Consider the following 27115-nt stretch of genomic DNA (forward strand, 5'->3'; position numbering starts at 1 on the left):
AGGCTTGGCAGAATACTTAACTCGAGGCCGCATGAGGGTCTAGGGTGTGCATTGCCTGCTCTTCTCTTGCTCCCCTCCTGCTCTTCACCTTCTTTCAATTGCCAGTCAGATCAGATCACATAAGACCAATTCTGAAACACAAAGAACAGTCACACGTTCATAAATTCCCAGTTATCGATCAAAGGCTGCTAAAGAGACTTTGTTGACCTTTCTAGCCCCGATATCTCTACTCGGCGTCTGCATATTTGTGGCTGTCGAAGTTCAAGCCATCTTTCCTGATTTCGCAACTCTAAATTTCCGATAAACAAACAACGCCAACTCAGCCGCCAAGAGATCATATTCTTTTCATCTCTCCATCATCAAATCAGCTTTTCGACATCTTCAACTATCCTGCATCTTTTTGGGACTGCCAACGAATACTAGATAACGCTTTTCCGTCACGCTCGCCACCATGTGCGGATTCGACGACTTGCCAACAGAAGTCTTTGAACAGATCATCGACGACGTGACGAGTCTCCGAGATCTGAGCTCTCTCAGCCGCTGCAACCGTGGACTTTACTGGGCAGTTTCAGATAAACTCTTTACAAGGGCATTTGATAGACGTGCCGCGTCGAAAGGAATCGATCATGCGGTCTCGCATGTCTTTATGCATACCGTCAAACACGACTCGCGGCATCTGATCCAGTGGTTGATGTTTCGCCAGCATGGCCCGAGATTAAGAGGGTGAGCAAATATGTGGAGGCTGTGTCGGTGCAGAGCTGCTGGCTAATGACTATAGACCGTTTCCTTTGATGGAAAGTTTTACTTTTCTCCATTACGCACTACTACAGGATGCTCCCAAGGTAGCGATTCAACTTCTTAAGCACGGATCCGATCTTGATGAAGATGCCGCTCTTTATCCAGACCTAAAATCCCTGTATATTTCAGTGGCCAGGCCTCATAGCAACAGTCTTGGCGCACTGGACGGGGCTCTTCGCATCGCAAGTAGCTATGCTCTTCCAAGGATGGCGGAGTATCTCCTTATTCGCGGCGCTGATCCGAACACGTACAGCGCATTCGGTTTTGCGGCAATTCACATCGCCGTGAGTAAAAGGGTACCATGGGCGCAGTTCAAAATGTTTGCCTGGTTTGAAGGCCAAAAAGATGCAGAGAGTGCTCTATGGAATGCTAAGAACGCTCGCACTGCGGAAGTCTTGCTTCGTTTTGGCGCTGATTCCAGTCTTCCCATCCAAGGCTATCGCAGTCATTCGTGTGGAGCAAAATGCTGGAAGTCATTGGCCTGTTGTCCCAGGGAGCAGCGAGTTCTGCATGTTGCAGCTGGCGGAGGATCTCTTGCAGTCGTTTCGATGCTTGTCAAGCAGAAAGTGAGCTTTTTCCAAGCCGATGGGGAAGGAAACTTACCTTTGTTTCACGCTATGGTTCAAGGTCATGATGAAATCGTTACCTTTCTTATGGAACAAATGCGGCTTGTTCAACGGCGCAGAAAGAAGTCGACAAATGCAATCATCTGCAAGTCTACACAGAGCACTTTGCTACACATCGCCTGTCGATTTGGATACTCTGATGTGGTCAGCGCCCTCATAAAGGGCGGTGCTGATGTGAATGTGGAGGATGCTCTAGGCCGACGACCGATACACGAAGCTCTTGGGCAATGCGCTTCTGATATGGAGGACCGTATCGTGGAGACCCTTTACCTTCTTTCAGAGAATGATGCTTCCCCAGATGTTGTTGACTATGACGGCAGGAAAGCCAGGGGGCTTGGGGAGAAGCACATTTTTTCCGGTGTGCGAGCCCTCTTCGAGTACGCCACTATGGCAAAATATGAGTGGTCCCGGCTCACAGAGTCGCAACGACCTGAGAAATCTGAAATGTAAGCAAGCAAGCTCTCGACGCAGGCTGTGTATTTGTGTTTTAGCTAACAGAGGTCCTTTGTTATGACAGGGTCAATAAGGTGCTGAACCAGGTAAGGGCTCAGGCTCGACCCAGTAAAAAGGATCACCAGAATTCTGAATTCCCCTCGCTTGCTGCTCTTAAAGCAAAGGCTGCAACCAAGGTCACCAAGTCCCCGAAAGCCGCCGTTTGGGTCCAGCAGGAGACGTTCCCTGAGCTGAAGCCTTCGATGAGAGCTCCCCAACTGCAGAATAAAACGGCAAAGTCTGCTTCAAGCGCAGGTTCGGTTTGGGATGCTCCTCAGAGCACCACTAAACCAGCGGATGTTGTTGCAGAGACGGAGGTCAAGCAAACTGTGAGCAAGGAAGGTGGCAAGAAAAAGAAGAAGTGGATGCCAGTATCGCTTAAGAACATTCCTTGAAGAGTGATGTGTCTTCATTTTCTTTCATTATTATTTGATTTTGCTTGGTTTTCTATTCTATTCTATTCTATTTTGCTTTCTTGTCCTATCCCATCTTTTCCTTTGTTCCTTTTACGCCAACGTACGCAGATGCTTTGTGCATGGAGTATAGGCGTCTTTTTATTTACCATTTCTCCCAATAGATACCTGTATGTTGACCTTCACAGATGTGGTTTTGTTGTATAATAGACCAAGAAAATGAAAATGAAATGCTCGTGTTAGCTTTCACCAAACTCCAATTTGAGATCAAGCGATTAGTGTCACTTTAAAAGAGAACCTTGAGTCCCCAGCCAGCTGCCACACCTCGAGCAAGGTAAAGCGTGAAAACAGTCGCTGCGTAAAAGACGCCCGCAAATATGATGACGCCGTCATAGGAGCCGTTGTCTGCTCGCAGAATGGCGCCCGCAATAGGAAGACCAATGAGTACGCCGAAGCTTGCAATGAAAAAGGCTGTGCCAGTTCGCTTGCCAATGTCTTCAATATTGCATACCCTGCTGATGCACACTGGCGTAATGCTAATCGCAGCTCCGGACCAGAAGCCATAGAGCACCGTAAAGGAGTAGATGGCTGACTCGTTGGTGCCGGCAGTGTACCACAGCGCAAAAATCAGGGCTGCGCAAGTGGTAGATGTGAGGGCTAGGACGTTAAAAGCACCGAAACGATCGGCGGCAAAGCCTGGCAGAGCACGGCCAGGAATGGCACCGACGTTTACGAGGGCGTTGAGGAGATAGGCTCGCTGGGTGGGCATGCCGGCGTGAATTGCGTAGGATGATATATAAGTGTAGGGGATAAAGACAGCAAACTCAACCAAGAAAACTGCAAGGGTAGTGAGGGCATATTTGGGGTCACGGAGAGCCTTCAAGTCAATAGCGCTGCCGGGACTAATGCTGGTGTTCTTGTTGTGAGGCAGACGCTTCTTCATGAAGGTGATGGAGATGCCTCCCATGGCGAGGCAAATGAAGCCGATGATGCGGGTAGCCCAGGCGAAGCCAATCTCAGGAGTGATGTAGAGGATCATGAGAGGGAAGATGATGCCGCCGAGACCACCGGCGGTGCAAGCGATGCCTGTTGCGAGGGCACGGCGTTTATCGAAGTAGTGGCCGATGATGGCGATGGCGGGATTGAAGAGGAGGGAGGCAGAGGCACCGCCTAGGAGGCCGAAGCAGAGGAAGAATTGGTAAAACTCTGCGAATAAGTGTGAGTATAAGAATAGATATGCTCAAATAAGATGGATATACTGACCTTTACATAGTCCGATCAGCATCATGGACACGACGATGCCAATGTTTCCTGGTATCACGAGGGCTCTGACATCGTACGCATCGAAGATAGGTCCTAAAAGACTATAGTCAGCAATCTGCTCATCTCGTCTCTTTATGAGCGTACATCTACCTTCCCTGTACGACAACTTCAACCCAGGGATGTCGAATAAGATAGAAATGAAAGCTTTTCCATACCAACTTGGGCGCCGCAAAAGTATAAGAAAAAGGCATAACTGCTCAGAATCCATCCAATCGTTGACTCTTGTAAATTTCGAAGCTCATTCTCTGATAGTCTTGCCTGCAACACGGCCATGGTGTTGAGAAGACCCATGGAGGGGATCATACAAGCCCAGGAGCCCAAGACGACGAGCCATGCTTGGAGACCGCCATCGGGATATGTCATTACTGACAGGTCCCCGGCAGTAGTGAGAGTGGCTAAATATACAGCAGTTAGTATGAGATTAAGTACAAAACGGCGTTGGATTAAAACCTGGGGTAATACAACGGGACTCATGCACAATAGGGGAGAGGTGGACGCACCGGCTGTCATTTTTATTTCTAAATGTGGGAACCAACAACTGGCGTCTTTACAAAGCACAAAGGAAAAGAGAAATATATGGGCAAGGCCAGAAGAATCACAAACAGAGGATCCCAAAATCTGGGAAACGGGCATTAGGGGGACTTTTATTGATTGATAACTTTTAGACTAAAGAATTATGGATTAGACTACCGGCGTGCCAAGAGCTTTTACAGGAGTGGGTTTCGGTGAATTTTACAGGTACGCGCCCTACGATGTACGAATACGCTTGAAATAGTGGCCACCATGCTGCTCTTTTGTGATTCACATCGTAGAATCTTGAGTAACATGGAGATTAAAATATTCTTTTAAAATTAAATGTTCATATTTGACATGGAGCATCTTCGTACCTGCAAGTCGTACTCGTGATATTGTTGAAGCCATCTAGGAGTCGAGCTAGACTAGGCCACCGGGATACGCAATTTTTTTTTTCTTCGCCATCTCCAAGACCCATCGCGGAAAGCGCCGGTTTCAGAACTTATGACTAACAGAAACGTGCTGGGGACCACTGCAAAATTCTTGCGCGATCCGGATGGGCGATTTCCGTGCCGTTGGCGAGATCCATTATAGTATCTAGTATTACAGTGGCGGTCGAGATAAGTGTTTGCAACTCTCAATTGGGAAGTGTGCACGAACTGTTCTTGTGGCGCTGTATGACTGTTACAGTGTAGTATCCAGTTGAAGTGGAACATTTCCCTGCTGGACACATTTTGTGCTTACCTTCGCCCATAAAAGCCATGTACTATATTATTCGAACATAGAAAAAGTCAACGACCTGCAAATCCGTAATACTGGCCCGTACTGGGATGTTAGATGGTAAATGTGATTATTGCGTAACAGCGATTTACTTCCACCGGAACTTTTGTGGATAGGTATACAACAGTAAACGCAACGCCGGGTAGATGTAGCGAAATAGCATTGATGTAAGTATCTGTCTCATGCTTCTATAGAATAGTATATCTATATAGCATAACAAAACCATGTTGAGATAGTCTTGTTCTCAGAAAAAAAAAAAGTGTTCCCATCTAGAAGAGATTTATAATTCAAAACACTTGTCTGAATTATGTTTAGCTAGTAATCTCCAAGTTACAGTACACTGACGCAACATTACTCTCTTCGAGGACCCAAGTCGTTGCTGCCTTTTCAATAAAAGACGATGCATCGCAATCGTCCTCGCCTAACAGGTATAATGAATCAGCCAAAGCAATATCTTGAACTAAAACGATAACTCACGAGTATAGGCTGCATCGGACTTCCAAATGTGGAGGGACAATGGGCTCGGCTTTGGGTGTCTTTATCGACTTCACATTGCGATACCTTTCCTTATAGTCAGCTTTATCCATCAGTACATGTAGTCAGACGATTAACTCACACTGCGCCTTGAAGCGTGACACAGCGACGACCGACGTCGTTGGCACCGAGGTCAAAGCTATGACCTTGCATATTCTTCTCAGTGCAAAATTTGGCCTACAGTTGTTTAGTAAGTGTACATGAAATCAAGGGTGATGGGGATAGATACCCAAAGAATTTCACCCTGTGAAAAAACCGGAGTAGAAAAAGCAATGATACAAGGGAGTAGCTTGGAGAAATGCATGATGATGGTGATGGAAGTAGTGAGAGATGCTTTGGCTGAACTTTTCCGGTGTTGTTTTTGAAGGTACAAGATTTGAGCTTTCAATGCTGGTGGGAGATGGCCATTTTTGTATTTCAATTGCCAAGCCCACCCTGTCATATCTAGAAGCACCGTTGGAGCGTTATTACTACCATCATGTCTTATATAACATATACCACTCGGTCAAGTTGGGGAGGTTAAAGCAATTTTACTACTACCATATCTCATATAACATATGCCATTCACAAAGACTGAGGACATGATCGACGGATTCGGCAGGCTGTGTAACCAATAGCCCTGTCTTTATTACTCAATTCTCTTGTCTGTCCTAAGACAGCTTCATACACCCTGTCTCGAATATACTACCGTTCCACTGTGGAATCGATGATCATTCAGTATTCATAAGATTATATGTATCAAACGTATTTCTTTACTCATCCAAAGACAAGCATGGTCCCTCGCATTTTTTTTCTTTAGCCAGTATTGCCTATAGACCGCGTCCAAGAATTATCCGGTTCAAGTCATGTCTAATCCTTCTGAAATTGCAGTTAAACCACGCTCCAATTGTGCTCCAGTGTATCTTAGACAGTACCAACCTCATAGCCTTAGGTCAGTCTAAGTATTGCAGTCTGTTACTCATTCATACTACTGGACATAGGTCTGGGGAACAGCAATCAGGCTAGCAGAATGGCAGTCTATTGTGTGAGTTGATTGCTTCTTGGCATCAGTTAGACCAGGTGTGCGGCTTGGTTCAGGCTCTGGAGTCCGTTTGGCCAGTAAGTCGTTAAAATGAATTGGAAGGCTCAGATAAGCTGAAGCTTTCAAGTGTTTTTGTTAATGCTGTGTGCTTCTATTCCTTGTTACCAAGACGTCGGAAGCAGCATTATGGATGGTTCAGTATATAAGATGATGTATTCTTCTTTGAAGTTTTTAAAGACCTCAGTCTCATATAGAATGCCTAGTCTAATATAGCTGCGAGAGAGGAATTTATTGTTATTCCATTCTTGTAGATGCACAAAAGTGGATAAAGCTCTATTCATTGGTGATAACATCATCTGTGCCAATCGTCAAAGTGAGCAATACCCTGTGCACAGTATGAAGAACTTTTGTGAGGCTGGTGAAGATTGACGCAGTGATTGTTCGAAGCAGACTCTGCTCAATGTAGAACACAGATAAGTAAGCACGACCGGAGTTGGATTTGTAGAATTTATCGAATGTAATTACACGCTCTACATGAAGGCTTGGAGCGAGGTTGTGAATTCTTGGAATAGCGCCCGCCAACAGTGCCCCTCTGTGATTGCCGTATTCGGAAACAGATCTCTGCGGAGAGCGGTTTGTCCAATGATCACGCAATTTGGAGCATACAAAATAGCAGACCTCACTGCTCAATACTGGCATTATTCAATATCCGGATGTTTTGAGAGAGAAACTATTTCAAAATGTCGAACCAGGAACATTTGAAGAATGGAGGCCAAAACACCAGTGGTATGCCAGACCCCATGGCCGACTACGACCTCTCGCGTCAAATCCAGCCCGCAATCGGCATGAGACAAGGATTGCCAAACTATGGCGACCCTCACTTTTCTCTTTTCCTTCGCAAAGTCTTCATCAAGGCGCTGGGGTATAGCGAAGATGCGCTTTCAAGACCCATTATCGGCATAGTCAACACTTATTCGGGCTTCAATCCTTGCCACGGCAATGTCCCGCAGCTCATCGAGGCCGCAAAGAGGGGTGTCCAGCTAAACGGCGGATTGGCCATTGATTTCCCAACTATCAGCGTCCACGAATCGTTTTCTACTCCGACTAGCATGTTCCTACGGAATCTCATGAGCATGGACACTGAGGAGATGATCAAGGCGCAGCCGGTGGACGCATGCATCGTTATTGGCGGTGGGTTTCTAGTATTCCCCTCATTATATCTTCCTGTGGTGTTAATAACTCCTTGTGAACTAGGATGCGACAAGACGGTTCCGGCTCAGTTAATGGGCGGGATATCAGCTAATAAGCCCGTATTGCCCTTGATAACGGGCCCAATGATGCCAGGAAGCTTCAGAGGCGGTCGCATCGGAGCCTGTACTGACTGTCGCAATAATTGGGCTGCTTTCCGAGCCAATGAGATAGATATCGAAGACATCTCCGCTCTTAATGAAGAACTTGCGCCGACAGTGAGTGAGGTTCTAATTCTACTATTGTATCTAGTGACTAATAAATGACGAATAGGTTGGGACTTGCGGCGTCATGGGCACAGCGAGTACCATGGCTTGCCTGACAGCTGCTCTTGGACTTATTCCTCTAAGAGGCGGCGCAACAGCTTCTGCTGTCTCCAGCGCCCGGCTTAGGATAGCAGAACAGACAGGCGCAAATGCCGTACGAGCAGCTCAAGACAAGCGTACGCTACAATCGATCCTTTCGGAAGCATCTTTCCACAATGCTATTACTGTTTTGCAAGCAATTGGGGGGTCTACCAACGGCATCGTCCACCTGCTTGCTATTGCGAATCGCCATCCGGAGATTTACGCGAAAATCACGCTGCAGACAGTGCATGAGATAGGAGAGAAGACACCTCTGCTTGTGGATCTCAAGCCTAGCGGCGATAACTACATGACCGACTTTCACAATGCGGGTGGCATTCCAGCTCTTTTTCATACTCTGCGGCCTCTCCTGAAGTTGGATGCTCTGACAATAACGGGCGAAACACTTGGAGAGGCTCTGGATGCCGAGAACTTCCGATCCTTTCCTTTCTCTACACAAATTATCAGACCTTTGGCTGATCCCTTATACCCATCCTCAAGTCTTGCTGTATTGTATGGTAATATTGCGCCAAAGGGGGCTGTCATCAAAGCCAGTGCTAGCAAGTACCGACACTTGCTCAAGCACCGAGGCCGAGCCGTGGTGTTTGCCGGCCTTGAGGATCTTGCTAAGCGCATTGACGATCCAGACCTGGATGTTGACGAAAACTGCGTCCTGGTTCTGCAGGGAATAGGCCCCATTGGCTTTTCAAGCCCAGGCATGCCAGAGGCCGGGCTGATTCCCATTCCACGTAAGCTCGCAGCTCGCGGGGTCAAGGACATGCTACGTCTATCAGATGGGCGCATGTCTGGCACGGCGGGAGGGAGCATCATCTTGCATATTTCGCCAGAGGCTGCGTTGCCGGAAAGTGTGTTGGCGATTGTGAAAGATGGTGATATTATACATTGTGATGTTGAGAGTCAAAAGCTCGAAGTAGAGCTTAGCTCAGCTGAGATTGACTCAAGGGTGAAGGAGAGGATTGACAGGCTTGAGGGTAAATTGGAAGCTCGGGGGCCTGCAGAATCTAGGAGACAGCCGACTCGTGGATATAGAGGCTTGTATGAGAAGAGCGTGACGCAGGCTGATAAGGGTGTGGACTTTGACTTTTTGACTGCCCAAGGAGTGGTTCCATGAACGCCGCCCCTTTGACTTATATTCGATGGCTATGAAAGAAATTCAAAGCGAACGGGTCATTTAAAGGTTTATTTAAAAGAGACTCATTGGATACTGCATGTGAGAAGCCGGAACAGTAAACTGGAAGCAACTATAAAATTCAACATCCCAGTGTTAGGAAGAATCTCACATGTTATCATTCTAACAACTGCGACTATGGCGTGCTTATGTATAATAGATGTGCTCACGAACTTTGGTATTTTACCTGGCTACCAACAATAGTATATAATGTATGAACACCTTGCTCAGCTGAGACCGATTTCATATCAAATGGATCTTTACGCCAGATTGTAACATCAGCAAATCGGCCCGGCGTCAGCATACCTCTCAAATGCGATTCCCCCAAAAATTTAGCCGCCTCTGTTGTATGAAGACTGATGGCTTCTGGCCACGTTATAGCGTGCTCCTCTCGCAGCACTCCAATGACGGTTCTGCGGGTAGTCAAGCCCTCTAATGAGTGCATCGCATCATAGCTCCCCGACTGGAAAATCCGAGTCGGCAGTGGTCACGATGCCTGAGTCAAGCCATTGCTGTATTGGAAAGAAGCGTGACACTCTATCTCGGTCGTAGTATATCTCAGATATGCCTGCAACGTCATGAAGCAGCGGGAATTGAACAGTAACGGGAATTTTAGGGCCGCGGCTCGCGCTCGCTGCTCGGCTGATGCGAGTTCTCCATGCTCTATGACCAGGGTCCCCGGTGGCATGTTGGGATGCCGTTTAATAACCTCTTCGTATACATCCAGAATGATTCGCACGGCTCTGTCGCCAAATGCATGCGTGCCAACTCGCCATCCTCGACGGACAACCAGGTCTAGGAGCAGCAACCATAGTTTTTGCCTCCCATAACAAACGCCCTCTATACTTGTTTATAGAGCCGCAGCCGCAATCTTCTCCTTCTACCTATGGCTCTTCCATTGCACTTGATTTGACTCCGCCATCCAACATAAATTTGAGGCCCCAGATGGAGAAGTATGGGTGATTCTGCAGATGGCGATATTGCTCCATCTGATTGAGCAACTTCCTGACTTCATCCACGCTAGACAGCCATATCACGGAAACCAAGCCCTTGAAACGAGTTTTGAGCTTCCAAGCATCATATGCGGCTTTGAATATTGGTACATCTTCAATAGGGACCTAGCAATCCCGAACGCAGCCGATGCCGGTTGAAGCACAAGAGGTACTGGCAACGTCCAAGCCATGAATCCGCGTCTCAGCATCAACTAGAGCCTGTAACTTATAGACGAGAGCCAAAGCAGAGTCCTGGATAAGGCCCGCCATCCCGCCGCTTGGATCCTTTCCGATTTTACAACCTGGAGGAGGAATCGTATCCTTGGTAATGTCGGCAGCCGCTAAGGCGCAAAAATTTATTATCATATTATGGCCGCCTCTACGTACAACGATTGGATGCATGGTGCTTATTATATCGAGCTCTTGAATGGTTGGGAGTCGCCTCTCTGGGAGATTGAATTCTTGTCAGCTCGTGGTTGTGAAGATCCATTCCCCAGGCTCGGTTTTTGCGACATGGCGGCGAATTGAATCTAGTATTTGGCCAAGATTCTTTGCTTCATGGACTGGAACATCGACATGCATCTGTGCAGCTAGCATGAGATGAGTAGGAGTATCATCAAAAGCCGGCAGCACGATAGAGTCTTGTCTCGTCAATGACACGAGTACCGGGCCCAATTAAGTAATCCAAGTCATCTTGGCTGCTGAAATGGAGAAGATGTGGTGGCCGACAATGGCAAGTGAGCGTTGTGCAGGTACTCCAGGCTGAAGAGTATAAATCTTCTTTACTCGGATTCGAATGACTGCCTTGGTGTTTCCTGTGGCGACAATATTTGATGCCATTCTGATTGATTATAGATCTGAGGTTTTACAGTGGATGTGAAAGTAGAAGCTGTGTGGCGGTTTGACAACTTCATATTTTTTGGATTGTTTACTCACTATATATCGAGGTGCACCTACTTGAACAATTCCGTGAAATTTGTTTTGTCAAAGACTTCAAATACTACTATAACAGCGGCGGGCATCTTCCAAACAACTGAAGGATCATTATGCGCGGTGAGAGCGCTCAATAACAGTTTGTAATTATATACGTGTATCCCACCGCCTCGTTTTGGTAGCATTCGGAACTGCATCCCGGCAATCAATAACGGGCTTCGGCATCCGGACAACGGCCGCCCTCATCGGTCGCAAAAGACACCTCGTAATAGCCGTCTCGCGTAGGTCGAGCGCCGACGCGAGGGCGAGCGGCTGTTTATCTGTGGATAACGAAGATGTTCAGAGTGCGCGAGATGTCTTTTGTACTTGTGCTCTATACAGCTAACGTTGAAGCTTGCGCTAATGGAGCTAATAAGCTAAAAAAGAGCCCCCCATTGCTCTTAGTTCTGGGTATGACCACTTGGATATCTTGCACGAGTTTATCTTGTAAGGCTCAAGGAGGCTTAAATCATTATTCAAAGTTCTTGTTCGTCTGGAAGAAGAGTACCAGACAAGCTTCTCAACGGCTCTTTGCTGAAGACTTGATCGGTGATCGGCGAGCTGGAATCGCCGACTAGCCGAGGCGGCTGTACAAGAACCCGAGAGCAGCTTTGAGAGCGTATCGTTTACACACTCAGGTATTCAGATGCCGCCGCTTATAGCCATGTTGATAAATATATAATTTTCTGTTAGTACAAATGACACTTGGAGAAGATGCACAGTCTCAAAGAACTATTGATATTATCATATGAAACCCCGATTAAGCCCTATGTCGCGTGCTCTACCTAATACTACATAGCTTTAACTCCCAATTGACGTTCATACTCATCTATAGCCTGAACAAGCAAGCTTTTCCAATCGTATGAAAAGACCTTGTTTATCCTTTCTGAAATATCTTTTGCCCACAGAGCAGGGTCGCTTCCAATACCAGGATTGCGCCCCTGCGCCGATTTGCCGGCAAAGCGGCTGCTGGAAACAACCCATTGCCCCCTCTCTCGCCGGACAGAATCGTATGCCTTGAACGCAGCCTCGAGTGCTCTGTTTTTGGCACCCGAGCGTTCATGCAGACCTTGAGTATCCGCAACTTTCTTTAGAAGCGTTGCCAAGACCAGTGCGTCTTCGATGCCCATCCCGGCGCCGGCGCCATGATGGGGCGTAGACGCATGAGCAGCATCTCCTGCGAGAACGATGCGTCCATAGGCGAAAGTCGAGAGGGGATGGTCAAAGGTGTCGAAAATGGCCCAGCGGTTAAGCTCTTCTGGCAGGGCTGCTACAAGATCTCTCACCGAAGGGCCGAAGTGCGAGAAGGCTGCCACTACATCTTCCTTCTTCCCCGGAATAGTTAAATGTTTGGAATCGGGCCATTCGCTTTCATCGTGTACAAAAGCGGCCACATTCAGAGTGTTCTTGCTCACGATGGGATACGTAAACAAGGATGCTCCTCGGCCTAGATACGTGGCAGATTCTTTGGAGAGCCTTCCAAGAGCCGCCTCTGCCTTTTCCATGGGTACTAATCCGCGGTAGGCACTTGTATAAGTGTAGTGAGGGAAAGCTGCCGGGTCATCGTTGCCAAGGACAATGCGCCGAACTTGTGACTTGATGCCATCGCATGCTATGACTAAAAGAATCAAATGGCATATATCAGCAACTTTGAATTTTTGAGCAAGCTTCTAGCAAAAAGGTGTATGTCGAACACTTTATAAAACTGTCATACCTGCGTCGGCTTCGGCTGCAGTACCATCAGAAAACTGAAGCAGAAGAGGCCCTTTATCATTATCTTTGTGTGTAATTGCTTCCAACCGTTTTCCTAGTTTTATATGCTCTGGTGGTATAAGCGCAAGCAGACCATCGAGCAACTGGGCTCGATGAGTGCTGTGGTATGAGAATGGTTTAACCACCACGTCAAATAGCTTGTCTGCCGGGCGAAGTCTCAAATCCTCATCACTACAGCCGTTGATGGCGTTGAGGTTCTCAAAAACTCCAGAGACTTTCTGTAATCGTTCTGTTATGGTGGGATTCAAAGCCGTCATGCAATCCACAATGGGTGTGGGAAATGCAATACCGGCGCCGATCTCTTTGACTTGGCTCGATTGCTCGTAGACGGTGACCTGGATGTTTCTTTGTAAAAGACCAATTGCAACGTGGGCACCCACAATGCCTGCACCTATAATGGCTATGTTTAAAGGAGTATTGTTGCCGTTCATTGTGTTTTGGTCGTTGCGTGATTCGGACGGAATCTTGGATACTGGAGATGGGGAGACGGAAATAGTGCGGAGCATGGAGGAAAGCTCGCCATGATATGGGCTTCAGATCGCAGATTTAAATCCTTCTGGCTAGTGTAACTTCCGATCACTCATGTGTCTAATGTCCATCTCGCGATTCCGAGGAAAGGAGCGCTTCCAGAGGGGCAGGCGGAAGAGAGTCGGTGTTGGCGGTCAAGTAACATCGGGCCATACTGGCGCCGACGCGAGACAATGTCTCTCATTCGGTTATTTTTGGTGATTAGTTATAAGAATTATAGCAAGGAAGATGAGCAGATAGCTCTATAGCTAAAAGTTCATATAGGCACAGAACAGCTCATTACTTTAGTATTGTTACATGAATTAAGCCAGCTCACTGTGCCACGTACCACTTTGCCGAATACTGGATTCAACACGAAATCGGTATTGAAGATTCGACGAGTATACCCCTCTTTCCCATACTAGCGCTTGAGGGGTTGCAGATGATCTCTCCAGCAGCTACCTAGGCTGTATATTACAATTCAATGTAAATCGGCTTTTATTCATCTCGAAGGATTGTATCGGCACGGACCTAGGTTGAGACTATCTTGTATATTAATGGTAGCAAGAGGCAATATCCGTGTTGCCAAGTGACTAATAAGCTGCCGTGATACAAGTACCGGCATATCTCAGCACACAGGCCAACATCATGTGGGGTGCGTTGCTAGAGACTAGCTGTGGAGCAACACAACAGACTGGAGGCACCAGAAATCACAAGCACCAAAATGAGAAAAATTTTTACTTGGCTTTCTCTAAGCATGGGTCGCTTGCGCAACCTGTTTGTAAAAGCGGGTCGCCAATGTTTGAACTCAGCAGCTACATGTGATGTACTGATCTTTGATCTTCAACACCATGAAAGCACATGCAATGACCTTGTGGCCATTGTAAAGACAAATCCACAAACGCTATCTTGTATATTCCATAAGCGGCAGACATCCTAGACTACCTTGCCAAATATAGGCACAGCTTTCTGCCACAGCAGGCTTACAGAACACGACATGCCAATCTCCGAAGACCAAAGAGGATAAAGGATTAGCAGGAGCGTTATACATGGATGCATGTGATTACACTAGGCACCATCTGGGCACTATGATCTGAGATTGACGCAATAAGAGCTGATTAAGTGTGACAGAAAACGGGAAACATGGGAGTACGAACCATGTCATTTCTCTCTGTACTGTGCCTGTAGTAGCTAGAAGTAGAGCTGCTAGCCCGTGCCGCCCATCTCATAAAACGGCATCAATGCTCCGCGAACCCACCCCTGGAAGCCACCGCACAGAGGCCAATATAAATCCATGCCCGCTAAGCCACGCTTGCATTGAATCGCCTGAAGCCGGACTGTCGGAATAGTGGAGCAGGCGCCGGTACCACGAATGGTGATCTCCCGTGTAAGCAGGGCGTGCATTCCGGAAGCCCCATCGCTGCTCGGGAGAGCCCCAAGAGCTCAGGCTGCAACTTCGTCGAGGCACTATTGACGGGCTGCTCGCTTGCTAAGATTAAGCCTTGCGCCTCGCCAGCCCGCCGTTGGAACCAGCAGGGCCGCTGGCTCGCCGGGCCAATGAGCGCCAGCAGCAGTCACAGGGACATCACAGGTCTGTTTACAGGTCAGATCCCGTGCGGAGAAGGCGTTGCGGTGTCCCTTACGTCATGGCGGGCCGGATAGGAGTAAGAATAGCAGCTGCCAGCCCGGCTATTGTGATATTTGATATTTGACGGGTGGAAACCGCCGTGCTGGGCCGGGCCTCTATGCACTGCACCTCTACTCTATCGATGTACTGCACTGCACTGCACTGCACTGTACTCTAGCTCTTCATGCGCCTCTAGCCTCTTCATGTACCTCTCCGCAACCGCCAACACTTGCTTGCAACTTTGTGCGTGATGCCCGTCAGCATTCGGCGGCAATCATGATCTCTCAGGGGGCTGCAGCGGCTGCCACCACCGGCTCCAGCAGCACCAACAGCGCGGGCGCAGACGCCGCCGACCTGTGCGATCTCTCGCCCGTGCCCACGCTGGTCGTGTCGCCGGCCTTTCGCATCCAGCGAGTGTCCAAGGGCGTCGAGGACGCGTGGCATCGCGGCCGGCACGAGTTCCTGGGTAAGGATCTGTTCACCGCGCTGTATGGAGGCTCGCCGCTGGAGCGCTTCGACCGAATCCCCCTTGTCCGCGCCATCGAAGAGGCCGTGGCCACCCGCAACTTTCGACTCTGCTACGCCGTCTACACCGCGCGCGGAGTGACCTGGTCGGCGCGAATCATCCCCATCTTCAGAGGCGACGAGATGCTGTCGCTGGTTCTGGACTGGGACCGGGTCGAGCCCAAGACGGCCGACGCTGGCGGCGAGGTCATCCAGAGCGCCCTCTCCGTCGACGAGGTGCTCCGCCTTCTCATCCAGACGGTCAAGGACTATGCCATCTTCCTGCTCGATACCCGCGGCTACGTGGCCACCTGGAACACCGGCGCTGAGCTGCTCAAGGGCTACAAGAGGGAGGAGATCGTTGGCAAGCACTTTTCAACTTTCTACGGAGAAGACGATCTGCAAGCTGGCAAGCCCGAGGACGAGCTTCTAACCTGCCTGCGCGAGGGCCGAGTGCAGGATGAAGGCTGGCGCTATCGCAAAGACGGAACCCGCTTCTGGGCCAACGTTATCATCACGGCCTTGTATAGAAATGGCGTCCACATCGGCTTCGGCAAGGTCACCAGAGATTTGACTGAGCGTAGAGAGGCTGAGCTGAGGCTCGTTGCTGCCTACGAAGAAAGCGCAAAACTGAAAAACGACTTCCTCGCCAACATGAGCCACGAGATTCGGACTCCAATGCACGGCATGCTCTCGGCCTGTACTCTCCTACTAGACACCAAGTTAGACGAGGACCAGCGTGAGACGGCCAACATCATTTCGGAATCGGGCCAGATTCTGCTGCAGGTCATCAACGGCATCCTCGACTATTCGAAGCTGGCATCGGGCAACTTTTCTGTTAACACAGACTTGGTTGGCGTTGCGAGCATCATTTCTTCGGTGGTAAAGAATGTACAGATGACACTGGTTCCAGGAGTATACATCAAACTCGTTTTGGCGCCTGGACTGCCTAAATCTGCTCAGGGCGACCCGCTCCGCTTCCGGCAGATTTTCCAAAACATCATCGACAACGCTGTCAAGTTTACCGAGAAAGGATCCGTTCAAGTTGATGCCTCCATATCTGCCGAGGACGAGACATCGTACACAATACTCACCCAGGTGACTGACAGTGGAATCGGCGTGCCCGAAGATGATGTTCAAAATTTGTTCAAGCCGTTTACACAACTCGAGAAGCCCACGAAGAAACGATTTCAGGGAACCGGATTAGGGCTGTCCATAGCCAAGTCTCTGGCCGAATTATTAGGCGGCCAGATGGGCTATCGACCGAACCCCGAGCACAGCGGCAGCATATTTTGGTTTACGGTGAAGCTCAAGAAGATTGCCAACTTTAACCAACTCGGTATTCCTGACATGCAACTCGATCAAGAAGCCGCAAAGTCTCAACAAGATTCCGAGAAAGAAAGGATGCTACGCCGGATTAGGGAGATGGCACCGCACAAGCGAATTCTCGCCGCAGAAGACAATCTTGTTAATCAAAAAGTGCTGAGTCGTGTTTTGAACTCACTTGGCTTTCAAAATTTTACCATCGCTTCCAACGGAGCTGAGGCTGTTTCTCTACTGAGTGCTTCGCCCAACGCCTACGACCTAGTTCTCATGGACATTAGTATGCCAATCATGGATGGCTTTGAAGCCACTAGAAAGATTCGGACATATGGCAACCCAATTCCTATCATAGCCATGACGGCTTATGCCCTTAGAGGAGACAATGAAACCTGCCTAGAAAAAGGAATGGATGATTACATCTCGAAACCCGTTAATATCAACAAGTTGTTACAAAAGCTTCTTACATGGCTAGATTCGCCCGACTGGTCTAAAACTGGAACTAGTGAACCAACTTGACGACGTACTCAGCTCACAACATGCGAGACCGTTGTCATGAGTCTCGCTTTTGCTCGTCCGAAACCTCTCAACAACGCCATTCTAAAAGTCTCTAGACTGTTGTTTTGCTATAATTTGGGATTCACCAAATGGAGTTTAAGGAAAAGCAACGATACAGGCGATGTTTACAAGACATACGCGCCGTTTGCTCGGCTCGGCGATTTCGTGGAGTAGCTCAATCTGTTACTCAGGATTATCACAAGGATCTACGGCGAATTCTTGACTAGACATTCTACAAGCACGAGGAGAGGAAAATCTTGGCCTCTTTTTTTCTCTCTCTTTTGGGCGTGGGAGAAAACCGTCGCCCAAGAGGGGCGCTGCCCCAGGGTGAGAGATGCTGGGAATAGCATTCTGGACGTTGACACTAGTTATTCCTTCTGATCCAGTTGCAATGTTGCTTGCTTCTGGTGTTCTCTTCGGATTATTAGGTATATATTGGTATGCTGGTTCTATAATTGGGTGGTAGAGACGAAACTTGGCGTTTCTTTGGGGAAAACTGTCTTTTTTTTTTGTTCTTGTATTATTCTTTTTCATTAGATTCCACTCAGACAAAACCTCGTTTTGTGACTGAATCCCAATTTTTTACAATTTTTGATTTGTAACTGGTTCAAGAGTGACACTATTTAGCTCTCTCAATTGTTCATTAGTAAGGTCTGATGTCTTCAGGAGGGAAACGCATTAGCAGAGGCCCGCTACTCAATATGAGAGCTTCGTCGCCACTATATCGATCACTTGTTCTGGGTGGGCATTATGGCCAAGGTGCTGCAGGCACTTGAACTTATATCTACTTTGGATGCCCACGGAAGTCTTCCGTGCTACTCCACGACCAGTTTCCCCAAACGCAAAACATTTCCTGATCCGGCAACATTAAGCACTTGTCACTTGCATTTTAGCCGGAGCTAAATGGAAGGATTCGGGAGCATTAACGCTTACACGACGGGGTTAGCGGGTTGCTGGGAATTGTTGCGGTTATTACCGATATCTTTTGGGCTTTGCCGTGCTGTCTGCATTGAATGGCAACAATTCGCGAGATGGGCAGGTAGCTGTATGATTAGGTGCGCGTTTTGGCAAGTGATGCTCTTGATATGATATATTAAGTAAGCCTATGTGTAGAGTGACGCTCTTCATCTAATATAAAGTAAGCGTTTTTGTAGAGTGACGCTCTTCATCCAATATAAAGTAAGCGTGTTTGCAGAGTGACGCTCTTGATCCAACATGATTAAGTGAGCGAATTTGTAAAGTGACGCTCTTGATCCAAGTAAAAAAGTGCTAGTTTACGATCATATGCCTTGTTTGAATTAGAGTATAGTGCTAGTGAAGCTTGACATGACGCTCTAGATGTATATAGCAATGGGTAATTAGTAATATAAAAAATTGGGCACAACACGCCAATGTCATGGCTACCTACGTTTAGAGTTCACAATTGTCAGATTGCTTGATTAATTCGCTGCACTTTATAGCTCTTTCAATGTAGAAACACTTCTGCTTCGGAACGACTCACCGCCCCTCTCGGCACAGTATATGCATGGAGTCTTGATACCAGCCCACCATTTCCTAATACGAGCTTAGTTATACCTACGGCTAAGGTACCTACCTACCTGGCGTTGCATCAAGTGGAAGAAGCAGCATCGGGCCGTTGTGAACTAATAGGCATCAACTAATGGATAGCCATCTGTACTTTGTATGGAGTGGCAATCTCATTCTTTGCACTACCTTATATATATGTAGTTGAGGCTCATAACAACAGCCTGGTTTGCCGTGCAGGCAGCAGTACTACCGCACTTCTCATCTTGCAATTGTAAAGTGTGTCAAGCGACAAAACATGTCTACAACGCAATCCACAATTGTCTTGCCGCCAGAGGCACATGGCGAGGATTTCTGGTCCTCCCATTCTCTATCTGGCGCGACACCTCTCGAGTCGCTCCCGAGCCCAGGCGACCAGTCTCTTAGCGAACAACAATTGTTCCCATGCACGCCTATCCGACCTCTAGACACTGCCAGTGTCCAAGAACCCGCGCCTACCGCCGTTCTCGAGTTGAGCGAGCTGAGGATTCGACAAGTCGATAATGCCACTGCCAACGGCTCATCACCCACTGCTGGTGCTGGCCTCTTTGAAGAGGGAGGCAGCCCGACGCATCCCGTCTCGCAGGGCGTTCCGCCTGAGCTTCGCAACTTCTTGGCGGAAATCATCTTTGTCCTTGTTTGCACGGCTGGGCAGGTCATCCTATCGCTGACTTTGGGCCAGGTTGTGGTGAACCAGTTCGTCTTTCGGGAAGCGCTGGGAATAGTCCCGGCGCAGACTCCCTGGCTTGTGGGATCCTCGGCGTTGGCGAGTGGTTTGTCCGTCATTGTTTTCGGGCCACTGGCTGATCTTGCTCCCCCGAAACCACTCATGGTGGGAGCTTTTTTGTGGGAGGCAGTGTGGAACGCAGTGGCCGCCTCGGCTATTTCTCCAGAGCTCAAGATCCTCTTCTTTGTAGCCCGAGCCATGCAGGGCTTGGCTGTTGGAGTGCTTGTGTCAACTTCCATGAGCATTCTCGGGCGGGTATACAATCCAGGCATCCGCAAGACTAGAGTCTTTTCGCTAATGGCAGCGGGAGCGCCGTTTGGATTCTGGATTGGTTGCGTCCAGGGAGGTCTCCTCACTGCTCATCTCGACTGGATATTCCGCAGCACAGCCATTTTCCTGGCTGTTTGTGCCCTTGCTGCTTATTACACGATCCCAAACCTGCGGCCGGCGGCGGATAGTAACGCTGCAGACGCGCCTTCGATAAGACAGTTTGACTATATGGGCGCTTTACTGGCTTCGCTGGGCAGCGGGCTGATTCTGTTTGGGCTTACGCAGGGCTCGGCGGCACAGTGGAATCCGTATACTTATTCTTTGGTCATTGTTGGTTTCTTATTTCTTGTCGCATTTCACTTTGTAGAGCGCCGTGTCGCTCGTCCTCTAATCCCAAACGGCATTTGGAAAACACCCGGGTTTGTTGCGGTTTTGGTATCCTACGTTTTCGGGTTTGGAGCTTACAGTGAGTTTAATCTCCATGTGTCTACGACTATCTGGATTCTCAGCTGACAAGCTATTTCTTATCAAGGCGGCGCGTGGCAGTTCTATGCCATACAGTTTTGGATACGCTACCAGGGGGCCACTCCGCTCACAGCAGCGTTGTATATTCTGCCTAATGGTATTGTAGGCATTCTCGCAGCTTGGATCGTCTCAAAGACTCTTCATAAGGTCCCTGGTCACTGGATATTTGCCACGAGCATGGTATGCTTTGGCCTAGGTCCGGTATTCTTCCTTCCGCAAACCCCCAATACCTCGTATTGGGCCTTGTCGATGCCTGGCGTGGCTTTGGCAACCTTTGGGCCGGACCTCAGCTTTGCTGCGGCTTCAATCTTCATTACTTCGAGCGTACCGCGGTCCTACCAGGGCGCTGCTGGCAGTCTGTTGGTTACGGCGCAGAACTTGACCATGGCAATCATCACCTCTGTTGCAGACTCTATTGGCATCAAAGTCGACCAGCTTCCTTCAGGAGAGGTAGGGCTTGAAGGCATGCGCGCCATCTGGTGGTTTGGCTTTGCTTCGGCCATGGTTGGGGCCTTGATTACCATTACAATGGTTCGAATTCCCAAGGCAGAGGAGAAGGAGCACGTGCAGTAAAATGAAAAGCAGGACGATATACTGCATGTCTTGGGGCCGGCTGCAGACTTAAGTAGGGATGTGATTGATGGAGTGCGGGCAGTTTGAGTGCCAAATAAATGTTGATTAAATTTATGAATGGTGCCAAGATCACTTCATAACTGTCCTTTGCCTTGCCTCTTTAATCTATTCTACTTAGCTCCTTGACAATCATAATCGTTGTAATTCACATTCTTATGCCACCGACATTTGGGGTATTGCGCCTAGCTCACTCTCATTTCCCTTTCCTTTCACCAACTCAACACTTTTCACCGTCTTCAGAGTTCTGTCCCACATTCAAGTGAGCATAGTTTTCCACAAGATTCGCCAGGATGTTAGAATCCAGATCCTCCTTCTTCTTGACGACACTAACCGGCCAATGGCTTCGTACAGCTTGTGCCATCCCCTGCCTCTCGTTCCATTCTCTCTCGTCCAGTTTCATGGAGTCTTTCAACAGGGCAACTTCGGGGCGTCGCATCCGTCCCAGAATGACCCGGAACAATGCTTCAGCCAAGTAGTGGTTCCGGCGTTGGTTATAAAGGCCCGTTGCAGCTAGAATGAGCGTGGATCGCAATAGTTCAAGCTGATCTGTGGGCATTTGATCGTTTACAACTTCGACACAGTCGGAGGCAATGAGCACCAATGGTATGACGATGAATAGGTCCATGGCGTCGTATCCGTGGCGGATATAGTACAATCGAACTAGAGTATGGAGATACTTTTTAGCATCGGCAATGACCTCGCGTATGCGGAATTCTTGTGCCGTTTCCTTTTGCAATAGCGGCTCAAAGATGGCAAGGATTAAATGGTAATAATAAACACTGTAGCAATACAAGGTTAATAAGATTCAATCAATAGAGTGCATTACTCAGTGAAAAGAGGGCCTACTGGAGTTGCAATTGCCCAGGAAGTGCAATCGTCTTGGGTAAAAGCGAGGCTGGTAAGCCCTCAAACCAGTCCTTAAGCTTGTGGAGCAGCTTCTCGGCTATATCGAGGGTCATCATAAATTCCTTGTCTTTTATGTAGGCCGCTTGGCAAAATTCGTGCATGATGACACGAAATTGGGATTTTGCATGATACATTTGACCAAAATTCGACGGTATCAGGCTATAGCTAAGTGGATATTTCAACCACACTTCTCCATACCAGAGTGCATTTTCTGACGGGTTTGGCAAAGGATAGATCGGGGGCTCCTTGAGCTGCGGAGGCGCCATGAAAGAGAAGCTTAATAGCCTGAAATAATCAGAGACAATCAATTATTAGGATCAATGTACTTACGTCTCCCAATTAAATAACGACCATGCAAGAAACACCCTGCCCTTCTGTAGTCTTATTGTCCGCGGATCCTCGGTCCGTTCGTCCAGAGGGCTGTCAAAAAGCCGAATCTCTTCAGCCAGCTCTAAAGCTTGTGTCCTATAAGACTTTCCAACCTCGTCCAAGCCGCAGAGGTTATAAAAGACATTGAAGATTATACCAGCTTGTATCGTGGTGAGTCGTGGAATGGCCGATTCCAATTCCCAAAGACGCTTTGCCTCGGCTGCAAAGGAGTATCCGAGTGTTTTGGGATTCCAATATTCTGCTCGATCGGCGAATTTTGGGTAACAAACCTGGTGACACACTTAGACAGGGTCCCTCTGAGGCAGGTAAGACAGGAACTAGGACAGAAAATTTCATACGCATGAATAAGCCAAAACTATGTTGACGAGCAGTGACGAGCAAAAGTCGCTTCGTTTCGCGGTCATGTCTTCCAAGAAGTAATCTTTCTGGAAAGCCGAGGTGAAATGGTGTTCGCATCTGAACCAGACTGAGAGAAGGTCTCTCATTAGCACATCATCATTGCAAACTGCCGTCCATAACGATGGTTTTGCATTGGCTAATAGCGGATCAATCATCTCTGCTGAGTGAAAGGGTTTTACATAGAGACTTTGATACTCGTCGGAGCCCAGGTTGCCACCATAGTTGAAAGCGGTGAATCGAGACGGGTTAGAGTAAAGCGACGCCGCTTCGTATATCTTCGACTGCATGTAAGGATTGTTTATGGTGAAAGCTTCGGGCATTTCTGATCGGTATGGCAACACATATCGCAATCGGGTTTCGGGGACAACGGCCATCTGTAATAACACGTTCCCGACTCTGATATGATTGAGAATGGTTGCGACATCGGCTCCGGATCTAATCCTTTGAAAGACGTATTCAGCTTCATCATCAGATAAAGTTCTTACAAGCTCAAATAGCTCCTGGTGAGGTGACTTATAGCTTCGCAAGTCTCGGTAGCCTCGTTTGAGGGCCTGCGCGCTGGTCTCTCCAGGTTTTGTGGTCCACTGGCATTCAATTCGCCTTTGAATACAGCGACGGCACGACGGCCTTTCGCCGGAACACTATTAGGATGGCCGGTCTTAGCAGTGCTCGTGATTTTAGTATTGATGGTCGCAACGTACTTTGGCCTTGTGCTTGCGACAAGCGACACAGGCCGCCACAACCATGTTTTTCCTGGAGGATGGTGGTGGCGGTGCAGGCGGTTCTTCCATCTCTGGCCTACTTGCTGGTGCCGGCAGCACGCGGCGCAAAGGTCGGGCTCTCGAGATATTTGCCTCCTCAGGCATGATGAACCGACATTGAAAGGCCAAGTAAGTATTTCGGCTTCGAAGCTGCCGCGGGAGGATGAAGGTTGGAAAGGGCGTCTAATGCCAGCTCGTAAGACTAAGCGCCGGTGCCCCAAGGCTGCGGCTGAACCAAGCGATATCCAGGGACAGGGATGATCCAAAGGCTGGAGCTACATGCACTGTCTCAGTCGTAAGTAATAATCCAAAGCCCAAGGCTGCTCCAGGATGCTCGAACATTCTGCGACCCCTCATTAGCAGAGACGTGGCCAGCGCATAACGCATTCCGCTACCCTCCGTAAATGTGCACACTTGCAGCAGGGATGGATCTGAGAAGGTGATTGGCTTTCGCCAAACCGGAGAGTCCTCCGGGGTGGATCACGAACTTGTCACAGCAGACCTCTCTTGCTCAAGAGATGAAAACGAGACTGACGCCCCTACTCGCGAGTAAGGTATAAGACCACGGCTTTGTTGAGTTACCGCGATGCTACATTACGTCGCCACCTCGAGCTGAATGCTTTTTTTACTTTCCAGATATTGGCACAAACATTCGCATCCCTTGCGTGGGAGGGGGGGACGACTGCTGCCCAATCGGAGCAACGCGAGGGGGCGCCTAAAGCGAAAGATCGGCTTGGAACGTTGTATGAGGTGGCAAACTTCTATGTAGCCAATAGAAACATAGAGGTAAAGTTATTACTACAGCCGCGGGTGGCTGCCCTTTGGTACCAGCGGTGAGGGAGCTACATGGTATGCCTTCTCATTCGGCATCTCGAGAATCGAACCCCTTGTGTTTCTTGGGCTACGCTAACTGAAAGTGGTGCCACTTTCTCCGCGAGTTGGAAATTGGCTGCTGCTACCAGAATGAAATGTAAGCTAAGGGCGTGTATGATGGTTGTATGAAGGTTAACTTCGTTCAGTAAGGGTGAGACCAGACCCGTTTTTTAACCTACAGCTATGGGAGGCCCGTCTGCTTTTTCTCCAGTCGTACAAATTGAGAGGGCATTACAACTGCTATAAAATGCGTTGTATACTTTTTGTTGTATTATAATAAAGGTTCGATAGAATAATATCAAAGAATTGCACATGTCACGGCAGCACATGTGGTTTGGAATGCGCTGTTATTCAGGTGACCCCAAGTCCAGCAGCATCTTCATACAGTACGACTTCGAAACTGGATTAGCTGTTTCGTAATATTCACTACGTAGGGAAAAGCGCTTGGCTCCTCTGCCTCTTGGTTAAACGTCTGTTAATAGTTCTACATCCGTTGACCTATGGCAATGCATCTTCCTCTACTTCATCAACTATCTGAATCTTGATACTTCCATTTTTTGGGTCGGCTGCGAGATGCAGAGCGTCAACAGCATCTTCAAGGGGATAAACATGCGTTACTAGAGGCTTCAAATCAAGGATTCCCCCACTAAGACACGCAATACCTGCCGGCCATGTGTCGCGGTATCGGTTGATAAACTTGAGTTCGATCTGAACATATTGATTGTTTAGCGACCAAACTCGACGTAGCATCGATATCTTGTGATCATATCACATACCTCAGCGAGAGAAATGTGCATAAAAGGCAAGTTGTTCATGATCGATTTGCCTACTCCAATGATGCAGATGGTTCCTCCCCGTCGAACGGTATACGCGGCAGTACAAACGCTGCTTTCCACCCCTGTGCACTCTAGGACAGTTCTCGGTGCGTAATACTCTTGATTGAGATCCTGTCCAAGATCCTGTGCTGTATCGCTATAATCATTGCCAAAGAGCCTTCGGATTCGGCGTCCATTCTCCGCCGCATCCAACGAGGGATCCACCCGGTAAGTCCGGCACGATGGGACAAATTCTCGGGCGAATTGAAGCCTTCTTGGCTCGATGTCTGTGATAACGATCGGATGCGCGCCAGACGCTCTCGCTGCGGCCAAAGCAATTAGCCCTATAGGGCCCGCGCCACAGATTACCGTGCCGCAGCCAAGATTCAAGCTTGTGGTGCGGATGCCATGGAGGACAACGCTTAGAGGCTCAAGAAGGGCGCCTTCAGCAAAGGATAAGTTGGGAGGGAGCCTGGTTGTTCCATGTTCAAAAGTTAGGTGCATTTGTATACGAGAAAATAAAATTGGGAACGCACTTGTGAAGCCATTTAGCAGCATGGACCTTGTATCTCTGTATTGTTCCAGCGTAAGGATAGACGCCGGAGAACTTGACGTCTTCGCAGAGATTGTACCTCCCCTCTAAACAAAGGAAGCATTCGCCGCATGGCATACCCGGCTCAATAGCTACCCTGTCCCCTGATCTTACCATCAGTATCAGCTACACAAGACTACAAGATTGCAAACCCACCAGGTACAACATTCGTAACGCCTTCTCCACATTTGAGGACAACTCCGGCAGCTTCGTGGCCCAAGATGCAATCCCCTTCAAAAACTAATGAGCCTATGCGCCCGGATTTCCAGAAGTGGACATCCGATCTTGCAAGAAACCCATCAGCCTCTTCTAGACGGAATATACTTTGCCGTTAATAGTACTCACCCGCAAATTCCAGTAGCCTTCACGTGGAGCAAGACTTCTCCCTGGCCAGGCTCTGGAACCGGAGCTTCGACCAGTTTCAGGCGGTGGTCGGCTGTTGCTTGTAAAGAAGGATTAGGCCGCGGAGTTTTGACAAAACTTTGGCCATTTGCAGATGCAGCTGCGCCAGCTTCTTGCTGTATCTTTGCTGATATCTCGAGCGAATTCCCACTGGTAATTGTCGCAGGTGCCATTCTTTCTTCCTTTCTTCAAAAACTAGAATTAAAACATGTGTCAAAGATTAGACATACAGCGCCAGTTCACGATTTCGCGACCTGTGTGCTACAGCTTATATAGGTAGGTTGCTTAAACCTCAATTTAACCCTACGACGCTTTCCGTCCGAGCTGCGATATGCCTAATTGAATAGCAGTCAGTCAGTTTAGGCTAGAAAGAGGAGAAGAGCGGAAATTATTTCCAAACAGGATTAAAAGTAAAGTAATAAATGTAGGAGATCATGCGACTGGATGATCTTTTGGAGGGGCCCAATGGTTTGGTGCAAGATCTCAGACGAGGTGGCTAAACTTTCCTATTTCGGCCATCCTTCTGCACTAGGACAATCGCTGGCATCAGTTGAAGTGGATAGGTATTAGGTGTTGGCTTATAATAAGAAATAGGATTGTAAGCTTAAGAAGATGTAATGTCGATATATTCTTTATTCTTATCCATCGTCTCTACCTCTCCCTCATACTTCATATTTGTCTAAGTTAAAGTCGAAATACCCTTGTCAACTATTATTTTGCTTCTT

The 27115-nt window shown here is 48.4% G+C and overlaps 9 protein-coding genes across 9 annotated transcripts; 4 read left to right on the forward strand and 5 right to left on the reverse strand.

Moving 5' to 3' along the window:
- Positions 1-451: 451 nt before the first annotated feature.
- On the forward strand, positions 452-2311 carry TGAM01_v207641 (hypothetical protein; the record flags this gene model as incomplete). Its single annotated transcript, XM_018805132.1, has 3 exons — positions 452-723; positions 779-1870; positions 1942-2311. The coding sequence occupies 3 exons, from the start codon at positions 452-454 to the stop codon at positions 2309-2311; spliced, it is 1734 nt and encodes a 577-aa protein (XP_018661582.1).
- A 304-nt stretch (positions 2312-2615) lies between these two features.
- TGAM01_v207642 (hypothetical protein) lies at positions 2616-4285 on the reverse strand (the record flags this gene model as incomplete). Its single annotated transcript, XM_018805133.2, has 4 exons — positions 2616-3535; positions 3593-3685; positions 3808-4047; positions 4153-4285. 4 exons carry the CDS (start codon positions 4283-4285, stop codon positions 2616-2618), a joined length of 1386 nt encoding a protein of 461 aa, XP_018661583.2.
- Positions 4286-5232: 947 nt separating this feature from the next.
- On the reverse strand, positions 5233-5783 carry TGAM01_v207643 (hypothetical protein; the record flags this gene model as incomplete). Its single annotated transcript, XM_018805134.1, has 4 exons — positions 5233-5245; positions 5423-5506; positions 5562-5656; positions 5709-5783. The coding sequence occupies 4 exons, from the start codon at positions 5781-5783 to the stop codon at positions 5233-5235; spliced, it is 267 nt and encodes an 88-aa protein (XP_018661584.1).
- A 1457-nt stretch (positions 5784-7240) lies between these two features.
- TGAM01_v207644 (dihydroxy-acid dehydratase) lies at positions 7241-9224 on the forward strand (the record flags this gene model as incomplete). The annotated part of the gene is made up of 3 exons (XM_018805135.1): positions 7241-7691; positions 7755-7966; positions 8022-9224. The coding sequence occupies 3 exons, from the start codon at positions 7241-7243 to the stop codon at positions 9222-9224; spliced, it is 1866 nt and encodes a 621-aa protein (XP_018661585.1).
- A 2812-nt stretch (positions 9225-12036) lies between these two features.
- On the reverse strand, positions 12037-13524 carry TGAM01_v207645 (salicylate 1-monooxygenase SalA; the record flags this gene model as incomplete). Its single annotated transcript, XM_024550135.1, has 2 exons — positions 12037-12863; positions 12960-13524. 2 exons carry the CDS (start codon positions 13522-13524, stop codon positions 12037-12039), a joined length of 1392 nt encoding a protein of 463 aa, XP_024405100.1.
- Positions 13525-15428: 1904 nt separating this feature from the next.
- Positions 15429-17495, forward strand: TGAM01_v207646 (hypothetical protein; the record flags this gene model as incomplete). The annotated part of the gene is made up of 1 exon (XM_018805137.1): positions 15429-17495. One exon carries the CDS (start codon positions 15429-15431, stop codon positions 17493-17495), a length of 2067 nt encoding a protein of 688 aa, XP_018661587.1.
- A 1861-nt stretch (positions 17496-19356) lies between these two features.
- Positions 19357-21192, forward strand: TGAM01_v207648 (membrane transporter; the record flags this gene model as incomplete). The annotated part of the gene is made up of 2 exons (XM_024550137.1): positions 19357-20560; positions 20726-21192. The coding sequence occupies 2 exons, from the start codon at positions 19357-19359 to the stop codon at positions 21190-21192; spliced, it is 1671 nt and encodes a 556-aa protein (XP_024405101.1).
- A 277-nt stretch (positions 21193-21469) lies between these two features.
- TGAM01_v207647 (hypothetical protein) lies at positions 21470-23813 on the reverse strand (the record flags this gene model as incomplete). Its single annotated transcript, XM_024550136.1, has 5 exons — positions 21470-22031; positions 22099-22443; positions 22489-22817; positions 22887-23588; positions 23649-23813. The coding sequence occupies 5 exons, from the start codon at positions 23811-23813 to the stop codon at positions 21470-21472; spliced, it is 2103 nt and encodes a 700-aa protein (XP_024405102.1).
- A 1266-nt stretch (positions 23814-25079) lies between these two features.
- On the reverse strand, positions 25080-26563 carry TGAM01_v207649 (sorbitol dehydrogenase; the record flags this gene model as incomplete). Its single annotated transcript, XM_018805140.1, has 5 exons — positions 25080-25289; positions 25358-25868; positions 25933-26092; positions 26145-26272; positions 26334-26563. The coding sequence occupies 5 exons, from the start codon at positions 26561-26563 to the stop codon at positions 25080-25082; spliced, it is 1239 nt and encodes a 412-aa protein (XP_018661590.1).
- Positions 26564-27115: the final 552 nt, after the last annotated feature.

Source organism: Trichoderma gamsii (genome assembly GCF_001481775.2).
Source record: "Trichoderma gamsii strain T6085 chromosome Unknown Scaffold_29.2, whole genome shotgun sequence".
Taxonomy (NCBI): Eukaryota; Fungi; Ascomycota; class Sordariomycetes; order Hypocreales; family Hypocreaceae; genus Trichoderma; species Trichoderma gamsii.